General features: G+C 40.1%; 1 protein-coding gene across 2 annotated transcripts in view; it reads right to left on the bottom strand.

The window, feature by feature from the left end:
- Window positions 1-13,197, bottom strand: part of JADE3 (jade family PHD finger 3) — a 134,659-nt gene that overhangs the window by 56,080 nt on the left and 65,382 nt on the right. For both annotated transcript variants that reach the window (XM_078065338.1, XM_078065337.1), the window contains exons 3-4: window positions 4,439-4,495; window positions 3,601-3,680 (exon numbers count right to left, since the gene is read on the bottom strand). In XM_078065338.1, coding sequence (XP_077921464.1) covers window positions 3,601-3,680; window positions 4,439-4,484 — 126 coding nt within the window. In that variant the 5' untranslated portion in view covers window positions 4,485-4,495. The remainder of the gene's footprint in view (window positions 1-3,600; window positions 3,681-4,438; window positions 4,496-13,197) is intronic.

Consider the following 13,197-nt stretch of genomic DNA (forward strand, 5'->3'; position numbering starts at 1 on the left):
AATCTTTTTTAAAAAATGACCCAACTATACATCATCTATAAGAAACTCACTTCAAATATAATCATACATATGTTACAAGTGAAAGGATGGAAAAATATACAATATTAACATGAATCAAAAGAAAGCCACTAACTATATTAATATTAGATAGTGCAGACTCCACAGCAAACAAAATCATCAAAGACAAAGAGGGACATTAAATGATGCTAAATTCACCAAGATATAGCAGTCCTAAATATGTAAGCACCTAACAAAAGAGCTTCAAATATATAAAGCAAAACTGACAGAATGTAGAGGAGAAATACACAAATCCATAATTACAGTTGGAGACTTCTACAGCCCTCTCTGAACAACTGATAAAACTAGTAGGCAGAATATCCGTGAGGATACAGAAGAACACTGTCAACCAGTAGGACCCAACAACAGCATAATACACAGTCTTTGCAAGTACCATAAAATGAAACATTTACCAAGAAAAAACCATATCCTTAGCCATAAAACAAACCTTGACAAATGTAAAATAAGTGAAATTGGAGAAATAATGTTCTCCATCAAAACTGGATTCAAACTAGAATCAATAACAGAAAGATAGCAGGAAAGTCTCCAAGTGCTTGGAAACTAAACAACACACTTCTAAATAAGCCATGGGTCAAAGAGGAAGTCTTAAGAAGAATAAAAAATACACTGAACTGGATAAAAATGAAAACAAACATATCAAAATTAATGGGATGCAGCTAAAGAAGTGTTTAAAGGGAAATTTATAGGGGTGCTTGGGTGGCTCAGTTGGTTAAGCATCTGCCTTCAGGTTGGGTCATGATCTCAGGGTCCTGGGATTGAGCCCCGCATCAAGCTCCTTGCTCAGCAGGGAGCCCTGCTTTTCCTTCTCCCTCTGCCCCTCCCTCCTGTTCGCATTCACTCTCTCTCTCTGTTTCTCAAATAAATAAAATCTTTAAAAAAATTAAAGGGAAATTATAAAACTAAAATTCTTACATTAGAAAAGAGAAAAAAAAAAAAGGAGGAAAAGTCTCAAACAGCCGAAGCACCCACTTCAAGAATCTAGAAAAAGAACAAAGTAAACCTAAAGCAAGAAGAAAGAAAATAATAAAACTAAGAACAGAAATCAATGGAATTGAAGAGAAAAATATGAGATGATTTCACTGATTTATGAAACAATTTGAGCAACACAATAAATTATGTAGTATTGGATTATAGCCTCAAGTATAAAATAAATGTACATGAGTCCATACTGACATTAATAAAAAATTTCTTAAATGAAGGAAGCACCCAAGGAGATTATTATAATTGCTTAATTTTGGGAAACAATCAGATTGTCTAATATGAAGCTCTTGGCACATAAAATTTCAATAAATGGTAGCTATGAGAGGTAGCTGTGATAATGTCCCATGTTATAATGACAAAACAAATTATGTCAGAGAGATGAAATAAGCCAGCAAGGCAAAACATGCAATCATTCTCTTCTAATGCCAAAGCTAGTTTTGTTCTACAATATTAGGTTCTCTCTTTTATAACAGAATGTGAAATATAAAGTAAAAAATTTGTTTCCAGTAGCCCAGGTCCCCTATGCCTTGCAACAAAAGACTGCTATTCTCACTGAACTAGAGGGCATCAGGACTTAAGACCCAAAGCTACTGAGTCACTTTATGTTCTAGGACTGGCTGTCCTAAATGGAAAAGTAGCAAAATTTCTTTCTCACCATTCTATAGTCAAAGCCTCCTCTGGATAGATGGGAAATTTGCTCTGTTCCTGTTTATGTGCATTTTATTCCCTAAGTATTTCTGCTTGAAACAGACACATATAAACACACTCTGATATTTTACTGTGCCCAGAAAGATCTTAAGCAAAAGATGGAAATGAAAAGTGACCAGATGGAAATGAAAAGTGACCTCTGAGAAAGAGAGAGAGAAATGCTCTCTCTGGATGACACCCTAAAGCAACGCACTCCCTGCCCCATCTTGTGTGAGGGTAGGTGGAACCTGTGACTTGCTTCTAACCAATAGAACATGTCAAATGTGATGGAATGTCAATTCCTTGATTAGGTTATGTAATGTGGCAAATGTGATGGGATGTCACTCCCATGATTGTGTTATACTATATAAGACTCAGTCTTGGGGCGTCTGCCTTCGGCTCAGGCCATGGTCCCAGGGTCCTGGGATCGGGTCCCTCATCGGGCTCCCTGCTCGGCGGGAGGCCTGCTTCTCCCTCTCCCACTCCCCCTGCTTGTGTTCCCTCTCTCGCTGTGTCTCTCTCTGTCAAATAAATAAATAAAATCTTAAAAAAAAAAAAAAGACTCAGTCTTAGCAGACTGGAGCAAAAGATTCTCCCCTTGTTGACTTTGAAAAAGTAAGCTGCCATGTTTTGAGAGGATGTATGGAGAAGGCCATATGGCAAAAAACTAGGAGCAGTCTCTATGAGCAGAGGGTAGTCTTCCACCAAAAGCCAGCAAAAACCAGGGATCTCAGTCCTGTAGCTGCAAGGAGATGAATTCTGCCAACAACCTGAATGAGCGTGGAAGTGAATTCTTCCCTAGTAGAACCTCCAGAACATAGCCCAGTCAGCACACTGATTGCAGCCTTGAAAGACCTGGAACAGAGAACCTAGGTATGCTGTGCCCAGACTCCTGACTCACAGAAACTGAGATAATAAATGTTTGCTGCTTTAAGCCACTAGTTTTGTGATCATTTGTAATGTAGCAATAGTTAACTAATACACTCCTTTTCCTTTGCAGCTAAAGAAGTCTACTCACAGAAGTGAAGACACACAATGTCAGTTTTCATCATTTAATTATCATAGAGGAAAGTCTATAGGATCCGCAAAACCATTACCAAGTCCAAGTGCAACCCTGGCATTTTGCTGCCCTTGGGGTAGATGATGACCAGCCTCAAGGCACCTGGGTAGCTTAGTTGGTTAAACGTCTGCCTTCAGCTCAGGTCATGATCCCAGAGTTCTGGGATTGAGCCCCGAGTCAGGACCCCTGCTCAGTAGGGACTCTGCTTCTCCCTCTCCCTTTGCCCCTCCCCCACTCTCATGTTCTCTCTCATGCTCTCTCTCTCTCAAATAAATAAAATCTTTTTTTAAAAAAGAGGATGACCAGCCTCACAAGGAATGATTTATTTTCTGTGGGCTGTCAGTGCTCTGAAGTCTATAAAGACCCATCAAAGCCCAAAGCTCAGATCTTCAACCTCTCTTTCCCCTCTCCATCCATAATCTTCCCATCAATCCCTACTTGCACTGCCTTCCACCTGCCAACTTAGCTCTTTCCAATCAAGGCCAGATCTCTGGGTCCTTCCCAATTCCCCAAGTCTGGCTCCCTTTGACTTCTTGGCTAGGGGAGGCCTTATATTCTAAAGCCAGGCACCTAAATGTCATCACCAAAATGAAATCGGTGTGATGATTACTGTTTTCCCAAAGGGATAAGAAAACGGAATCTTTCTTAAAAACCAAAAAAATTCATAAGAAAACAAGTCTATCCCTTGGCACATAGTTTAATCCTCACATCTCTAAGATTGGCCATTGTACGTATGTAGGCAGAAGGCAGCTATCTATTTTTTTTAAGTCTAAAAATTAAATATCTGATCTCACCTCAGCAGGCTTCTTGTGTTCATTTGGAATTCTTGACTTGCTCCTATACATTGAGCCAGAAGTAAAGGAAGTGGAAGGACCTGCAAAAGATAATTAGACAAAAAATACTGAGACTTGCTAATATTACTAAATGTCACAAAACTAAATGTCATCCAAGAGAATATGAAAGGTATGATGGAGAAGAGCACAGTGATCTCATACCACTGAAGAAAACAGTTAAATTGCAATCAAGAAAGACTCATAATGGTGTTTAACGACATTTATAGATGACCTCCCAGCATGTAAAAGCTTCAACAGTGCTAAATGCTGAGGAGGTTTGATTTGGTGTAGTCATACTTCACAACATTTTGTAACAATATGATTCACATTCCACCTGGAGAAAAAGTATCTGCAAAAGCAACTGGAAAAACTAAAAATGTGAGGCAAGTAATCTGTGTATCCTTCAGCCCTCCCCCAAATGCTACAAATGATGATTCACCCAGTCAAACATTTAATACCTAGTTACAATTGGAATTGTAGGGCCTATAATTTATGCTCTCATACTTTTTGTCCTTTCTAGAAAAGTACTGTTAAATCATTATTAGATTTGGCTTTTGTTGTTTTGGTAAATGAAAAGTAAAGAATAAAATGCTATATGCCACAAAAAACCCCACAATTTTCCCACCTATTTCTAATGAAATTTAAATGAATAAGAAAAATAGTACCCTAAGCTTTCCTTCCTAGATATGTTATTTTTTAACCACTGAAAGAAACATGAAACAGCTTGTCTTCAAGTCAAAGAATAAACCCTCAAAGAGTATAGATACAGAGTTACCAACGGTTGGCCGGTTCTACTCACTCTCGTCTGAACTGTCACTGCTGCTGAGTGTTCTATGGCGTTTCATCCTGGAGCATCCTGGGAAAGAGAACAACACTGAATAAAACAGTCAACACACACACACATCCGTTTCAAAGGCAGTCAACACTGCCCTATAGATCCCAAGAAGCAGCAGCAGGCAAATCACACAAATCAAATTATTTCTGCCAAAAATATTCTCAAATGACAGTGATGGGAGAAGGATACTATCAAATTCTCCAACACGGAGGGTAACAAAGACTGAGGAGGCCACATATGAGCCTTAGGAGGATGCCCAAGCAGCACTGTATCAATGGTCCAGAACTGGCTGCCTCAGAGGGGACCACATGACCACTGTCCACCCAAACAAAAGTGGGTAGCCATGTGGCCATCACCAGCTAGGGAACCCCAGTAGCGGAGGAGCAGGAAAGGAAAAAGCATTTGCAAGGCAGAGCTGTCAAGGGCCAAGGTCAAAAGGCATGAGACATAGTTGGCTGAAGAAAGAACAAATGAGGCATGTCCCACCTTTAAGAGCACAACCATACTGCTTTTCTGTCTGCCCTTTTTCCCTTTCTTTCTCCCTGCCCCTATCCCCCAAACAACTAGCCTAATTTAAAATTTATACACACACACACACACGCGCGCGCGCGCGCGCACACACACATACCACAGGAAAGCTTTTTAAAGTAATTTTCACCAGTTTCACTGGTGACCTGAGCCAAAATCAAGAGTCGGACACTTAACCAACTGCGCCACCCAGGTGCCCCTATTTATTCCCCATTTTTGCCTATAGGGGTGCCTGGGTGGCTCAGTTGGTTAAGCGTCTGACTCTTGGTTTCAGGGTCCTGATCTCAGGGTCCTGAGATTGAGCCCCACGTAGGGCTTTGCCCTCAGTGCACAGTCTGCTTGGGATCCTTTCCCTCTTCCTCTCCCTTCCCCTCTGCCCCTCCCCCTGCTCACATGTGCTCTCTCTCTCAAATGAACAAATAAATACAATCTTAAAAAAAGAGAGATCATCAGCACTTGAAAAAAAAAGAAAGCTCCTAATATTGTGAAAAATGTATAATGGGTTTGACTAAAACTTAAAACTTAAGTGCCCTTCCTTGTGTATATGTGGCCAATGGCAGATAAAAAAGAGGCACAACTTTTCTGGAAACACACCAGCACTAGAGTATAGAAAAATGGAAGGTGCTCCAAGTTACAAAGCAAGTACTGAAGAAATGAACTAGAAAAGACAGTGATACAATGAGTAACTGACAGTCTTCTATGTGCCACAGTATACAAAATGCTATTAGAGGCGATCATGATTCCACAAGGAATAAAGGTCAGAGCTACTGCCTTTGAGCCACTCAGAATCTACAAAGGAGATAGAAACCCTAGTACAAGGCCATTGTGAGCAATTACGGGGAACAGAAACAAAACTGTGTTAAAAAGCTAACAAAGTTCCACTTCTGGCATGACAGTGTGAAGAGCTTCACCAACCCACTCCCCAGTGAAACTGGTGAAAATTACTTTAAAAAGAAACAAAAAGCTATTCATTTAAAGTCTCTAGCAATGGCTTTAAGGGCATACAGCAAATGAAGATGCATTTATTAAAGAAAATCTACTAAAACTCAGTAAGAAAGAATTTGTGGTATTTGGACCTCTCCCAGCACAGATTTCATACCAGACTGGTGCAGCCAAGAACACAGAGCTCCCTCTCCCTCAGCTCCCAGGTGTAAGGCTTTCCTCCTGGGAGGAGCAGGATGACAGCATTTTTCATCCTGCCCCAGCTACCTGTTGCTGAGGTTAAGTTCCAGACAAGAGTAGCTGAGAGGTTGGGCCTTCCTTCTTCCAGATGGCCCCCGCTCCTGGGATGGAGGCTATACCTTGGCTGTGGTGCCACCAAGAATACTGAGGCTCCAACTGCCCTGACTCCAGCTCATCGAGTGGGGGTTCTACATGAGGAGAGGCAAACCTAGGAGACCTGGGGCTACCACTCAGAGGGAAATACATCATTGTCCCCACCCTCTACACTAGAGCTGTGGCTCAGAGACTTTGCCCAGGGGGAGAAGTAGACCATAGAGGAGAGGGCTCGAAATCTCTCCCCATTGGGAGTTGACTTCATTTGCAACCGAGTGTGGAGAAGTTCGAGCCTAGGCTGGCTAGCATGCTGGAGAACCAGGGAAAGAGAGAGCTGGGAGGAACAATCCTGGGGTCAGAAAAAAATCTCAAATACTGATCTCAGGAACTATCCCTTTGAAGGAGCTCTAGTTTGACTGGATCAGTTTGTAGAACAATTTATGTCCCAGGGTATTAAAAACAACAGAGCAATCAGCCAGTTCAGCTTAACAGTGTGGTGTGGTGAGGGAAAAGTCAAAAAGAGCCCTGCCAAAACCAATGTCATCCCAGGGTGACTGGGGCATAACAAAGGCTGCACCCCTAAGAAACAACAAGACTTACACTGCAGGGCAAAAATGGGGAGTAAATAGGGGCACTTGGGTGGTGCAGTTGGTTAAGTGTCTGACTCTTGATTTTGGCTCAGGTCATGATCTCAGGGTAGTGAGATGGAGCCCCGTGTCAGGGCTCTGTGCTGGACGTGGAGCCTGCTTAAGATTTTATCGCTCTCCCTCTACCCCCACCTCCTCTGCCCCTCAAAAAAAAAAAAAAAAGTGGGGAGTAAATAGACTTTAGTAAAATAATCCAGCCAGTCATTAAAGAAATAAGCAAATAACAAAGTGCCCTGGGCGGGGGTGCGGGGGGGGGGGGGAATGCCAGTACCCAGTGTTGCTACATTATATTATCTAAAATGTCCAGTTTCCAACAAAAAATTATGAGACATACAAAGAAACAGGAAAGTATGACCTACACAGCAGACAAAAAAGCAACAGAAACTGCCTGTGAGAGCAACCAGATATCAGATTTGACAGGTAAAGACTTCAAATTAGCCATATAAATATGTCCAAAGAGCTAAAAAAAACAAAAGAAAACAAAACAAAACATCATTAAAGAAATAAAGGAAGGGGGCGCCTGGGTGGCTCAGTCAGTTAAGTGTCTGCCTTCAGCTCAGGTCATTATCTCAGGGTCCTGGGATCGAGTCCCGCATCGGGCTCCCTGTTCAGCACTGCTTCTCCCTCTCCCTCTGCCTGCCACTCCCCCTTGCTTGTGCTCTCCCTCTCTCTCTGTGTCAAATAAATAAATAAAATCTTAAATAATTTTAAAAAAAGAAATGAAGGTAAAGAAGTAAAGGAAGGTAAGACTATCAATAAAGAGGTAGAAAGTATAAAAAAGAACCAAATGGTAATTCTGGCATTGAAAAGTACAATAACTGAAATGAAAAAATTCACTAAAGGGGCCCAACAGCAGATTTGAACTGGAAAAATAAAGAATTAGTGAACCTGAAATAGATCAAAAGAGACTATGCAAGCCAAAGAACAGAAGAGAAAAAAGATGAAGAAAAATGAATAAAACCTCAGAGAAATATGGGACACCATTAAGTGTACCAACATATATGGGAGTACCAGAAGGAAAGGAGAGAGAAAGGAGCAGAAAAAATATTCAAAAAAATTATGGCTGGGGCGCCTGGGTGGCTCAGTAGGTTAAGTGTCCAACTCATGACTTCAGCTCAGGTCATGATCTCAGGGTCGTGAGATCAAGCCCCGCATCAGGCTCTGAGCTCAGCGCAGAGTCTGCTTGAGATTCTCTTTGTCCCTCTGCCCAACCCCCCCACCTCTCCAAAATAAATCTTGGGGTGCCTGGGTGGCTGAGTCGGTTAAGCGTCTGCCTTCAGCTCAGGTCATGATCCCAGGGTCCTGGGATCGAGCTCCACATCAGGCTTCCTGCTCAGGGGGGAGCCTGCTTCTCCCTCTCCCTCTGCAGCTCCCCCTGCTTGTGCAAGCTCTCTCTGTCAAATAAATAAATAAATAAAATATTTTAAAAAAAGAATTATACATGGGGCGTCTGGGTGGCTCAGTCGTTGGGCGTCTGCTTTCGGCTCAGGTCATGATCCCAGGGTCCTGGGATCGAGCCCCGCACTGGGCTCTCTGCTCCGCGGGAAGCCTGCTTCTCCCTCTCCCACTCCCACTGCTTGTGTTCCCTCTCTTCACTGTGTCTCTCTCTGTCAAATAAGTAAATAAATAAAATCTTGAAAAAAAAAAGAATTATACAAAAAAAATAAATCTTTAAAAAAATTATGGCTGAAAAATCCCCAAATTTACTGAAAAAAATTAATTTGCACATTCAGGAAGCTCAACAAACTCTAAGTCATTTATACTACCACCACTACCACTACCATCTGCAAAGAGATCCATAAACAGGTACATCATGGTAAAACTGCTGAAAGCCAGACAAGGAGAAAATCCTAAAAGTAGCAAGGGAAAAGTGACTCCTCACTTATAAGGTAGCTCCAATAAGATTAACAGTTGACCTTTCATCAGAAACAGTGAAGTCAGAAGGTAGATAAGATATTCAAAGTGCTCTACAGTGATGGTTGCACGTATCAGTTAATATATTAAGAATCATGAAGTTGTACATTTTAAATGGTTGAATTGTATGGTATGTAAATTATATCTCAATAAAAGCTGTTCTTAAAAAAACTAACAGGATTAGCACAAGTATCAAAATCATTGATCAAATTTCTATTTGTCCTACTGTTAAAGTCAACTGAGTATTTTTAAAAATTGAGATATAACTGACATATAACACTAAATTAGTTTCAGGTGTACAACATAATGATTCAATGTTTGTATATATTGTGAAAGCTGAAGACTATTTTTTATAAACTTGTTTTATTTTTTTTCTAGAGGGAGGGAGGAGGGGGGCGGCAGAGGGAGAGAGAATCTTAGGTAGGCTCCATGCCCATGCAGAGCCCAACACAGGGCTTGATCTCCCAACCCTGAGATCATGACCTGGGCTGAAATCAAGAGTTGGACGCTTAACCAACTGAGTTACCCAGGTGCCCTGAAGGCTATTTCTTTAAATAGAACATTACCCTCCTATCATATAAATTCTGGGGGCTACATCTGGCTCCTTAGCGTAAAACTTAAGACATTCAAAGGCTCTTCTGAAATGCAAACAAAACCAACAACAGTAACAAAATATAAAAAATATTATATATAAAATATATCAAAAAGTAATGTGTAATTTAAAGTCACAATGAATACAGAAATTAAAACAAAAATAAAAGTAGTATATTTTCTAATTATTTCCTATTGAATGCACTTATTCCCTATTGAGTAGAACTTCATTTGTCTGATATCATTGGGATGTTCCATATATGTAAACTTTCCAGAGAAATGCTATGCCCAAACGTTTAAAATCCTGTTATCAATGGGAGCTTTTCTAAAATACAGATTTATTAGTATTTCATTGTTGCAGTAACAAGTTACCACAAACTCAGTGGCTCAAAACAACACAAATTTATTATCTTACGGTTCAGTGGGTCAGAAGTCTGATACAGGTATCACTGGGCTAAAATCAAGGTATCAGTGGGGTTGCATTCCTTTGTGGAGGCTCGAGCAGAGAATCCATTTCCTTGCCTTTTCCATCTTCTAGAAGCCACTCACATTCCTTAGATCTTGGCCATCTTCCTCAATCTTCAAAGCCAGCAACACTGCATGTCTCTGACCCTGCTTCTGTCATCACACCTCATTCTCTGACCCTCTCTTCTGCCTCCTTCTTCCACTTTTAAGGACCTTTGTGATTACTTCAGGCTCACCCAGAAAATTCAGGATAATGCCCCTATTTTAAAGTCATTTGATTAGCAACCCTAATTCTCCTTTGCCATGTAACCTAACATATTCATAGGTTCCAGGGATTAGGGCATCCTGCCAACCACAACCTAATATATTTTTGCATTATTAAAAGTAAATATACTCCACAAATATACCCAACAGATTTCTGATAAAGGTAGAAAAGTAATTCAACAGAGGAAAGGATAGCCTTTTCAACAAATGGTACTGGCACGATAGTAAAAAAAAAAAAAAAAAAATGAACCTCATCCTAAGTCTCATACCTTATACAAAAGTTAACTCAAAATGGATTATGGACTTAAATGTAAAACTATAAAACTTTTAGAAAAACATAGGAGAAAATCTTCAGGATCAAGGGCTAAGCAAAGAGTTCTTTGACCTGACACCAAAAGCATGATCTGTCAAAGAAAAATCGACTTCCATCAAAATGAAAAACAACAACAACGACAAACCAAAACCCAACTAGTTCTGCAAAAGACTGTTGAGAAGATACAAAAACAAGCTACGGAACAGGACAAAATCTTTATGAACCACACATCCGACAATGAACTTGTATCTAGAATATGTAAAGAACTCTCAAAACTCAACAGTAAGGGAACAAATGATTCTGTTAAAAATGGGTGCTGGGGTGGCTCAGTCGGTTAAGCGTTTGATTCTTGATTTCGGCTCAGGTCATGATCTCAGGGTCATGAGATTGAGCCTGAGCCCCGCATTGGGCCCTGCACTCAGCAAGGAGTCTACTTGAGATTGTTTCCCTCTGCTCCTTCCCCTGCTCTCTCTCAAATAAATAAATAAATCTTTTAAGAAAATGGTTGGAGAATATCCAAATGTCCAAAAGACTTGAACAGACATTTCATCAAAAAGCAGTATGAATGGCAAATAAGCACATGAAAAGATGCTCAGTATCATTAGCCATTAGGGAAATGAAAATTAAGACCACAATCACTGAACTAAAAAATAGTGATAATACAAATGGTGAAGATGTGAAGAAACTATATCACTCATACATTGCTGGTGGGAATGTAAAATGGTACAGCTATTCTAGAAAACAATTTGGCTATTTCTTTAAAAATTAAACATGCCACTACCATAGGACCCAGGAATTGCACTCCTGGGCATTTAGCTCAGAGAAATGAAAATTTATGTTCACACAAAAACCTGTACACAAATGTTTATAGCAGCTTTATTCATAATGGCTCCAAACTGGAAACAACCCAGATGTCTCTCAACAGGTGAATGGTTAAACAATCTGTGGTACAACCATACCATGGAATACGACTCAGCAGTAAAAAGGAACAAAGTATTAATACATGCTATAATATGAAAAACATACATAAAACATGTAAAAAAAAAAACTTAGCAAAATATTATGCTCAGTGAAAGAAGCCATAAACACAAGATCACTTACTGTGTGATTCCATTTATACAAAATGTCTAAAGCAGTGGTTGCCTAGGGTTGGGAGTGGGAATGCAGACTGACTACAAATGAGCATGAAGCTTTTTTTGCGAGGGGGGTGACAGAAATATTCTAAAATTGGACAGCGGTGATGGTTGCAAAACCCTGTAAATACACCAAAACTCACCGAATTGTATACTTAAAATACATGAATTTTATAGTATATAAATTATACCTCAATAAAGCTTAAAAAGACCTTTAAAAGTTATTGTAACATTTTAGGGGCGCCTGGGTGGTTCAGTTGGTTAAGGGCTGCCTTCAGCTCAGGTCATGATCCCAGGGTCCTGGGATCGAGTCCCGCATCGGGCTCCCTGCTCAGCAGAGAGCCTGCTTCTCCCTCTCCCTCTGTCTGCTGCTCTGCCTACTTGTGCTCTCTGTCAAATAAATAAATAATCTTTAAAAAAAGTTATTGTAGCATTTTACCAATGAGAGTTTTTAGGCAGAGTTAAGAAGAGTTAGCAATAGAAAAGTTCTTTGTCTATTGAACATTACCTCCAGATGGATAATTCATACTGGGATTGAAGGTAGCATATGCCATAAAAGAAATAGTTATATTCTCCAAAAACTCTCAGTGAAGAAAGCCAACTGAGCACGGACCCTACCCTCTCTCCTCTTCCCTGAGTTTCAGGAGATCCATGACTTCTTGTGAGATAGATATTCCTCTCATCTGAAGTTCTGGTCTTAGGAACTTTGGCTAAAACAGTATCCCCATTTTCTTTTCATTAATTAATTAATTGATTAATTAATGTTCTTATTTATGTTTTTATGTATGTAATATTTATGTTTTTATTTTAATTCCAGTTAGTTAACATACAATGCTATATTAGTTTCAGGTGTACAATATAGTAATTTCCATTGTTTCCATTGGTTATTGGTTATCAAACTGTTTATGACCAAGGGAGGTGCAAATTTTTAAGAAGCTGCAAAATTTTGTGTTTTTAAAAACAATTACAGTAACAACCACTTTTTATGAAAGATGGAAACAAAAAAATCTTGCATTATCAATAAAGAGTCTAGGAAACAGATTAACTAACACCAGCAACACCAGTCCTGGGAAATAAGAAAGTGGGTTGTTAATGATTTTTAGAAAAGAAAACACAGCAAGCAAAATTTTTGGGTTTGGGCTGTTACAGTGCATTGATCTGTCTGTCCATTTCTGTGATAGCACTGCTGTTTTAATCACTGTAGGAAAATTACAAAGAACAGTACATGCAGCACAATGATAGTAAATCTTTAGATCTGTCTTTATTTATTATTTCTAATTACAAAAGTCCTATAAATATCACCATCATCAACCAGCCATTTTACAGATGAGGAAACTGGGGTTCAGAAACATTTAAGGGACATGCTTGGAGCCACATGGCCACCAGAGGGCAGAGCTGGCAGGTATATCAGGAATGGGTACTCCAAGTTGACCCTGAGACCTTAGGCAGGCTGGGAGGGATGACAGCAGGAATGCTGCCCCTTCTAAGCCCAGCCTCCTCAGCGTGACCTTGGAGGCCCACAGTATTCTGGTTCCAATCTGTTAGGCCTCATCAGCTGCTGTTCCCTACCTCCAGCACATGCTAGGCCCAGTG

The sequence above is a fragment of the Halichoerus grypus genome, chromosome X (assembly GCF_964656455.1).
Source record: "Halichoerus grypus chromosome X, mHalGry1.hap1.1, whole genome shotgun sequence".
Classification (NCBI taxonomy): Eukaryota; Metazoa; Chordata; class Mammalia; order Carnivora; family Phocidae; genus Halichoerus; species Halichoerus grypus.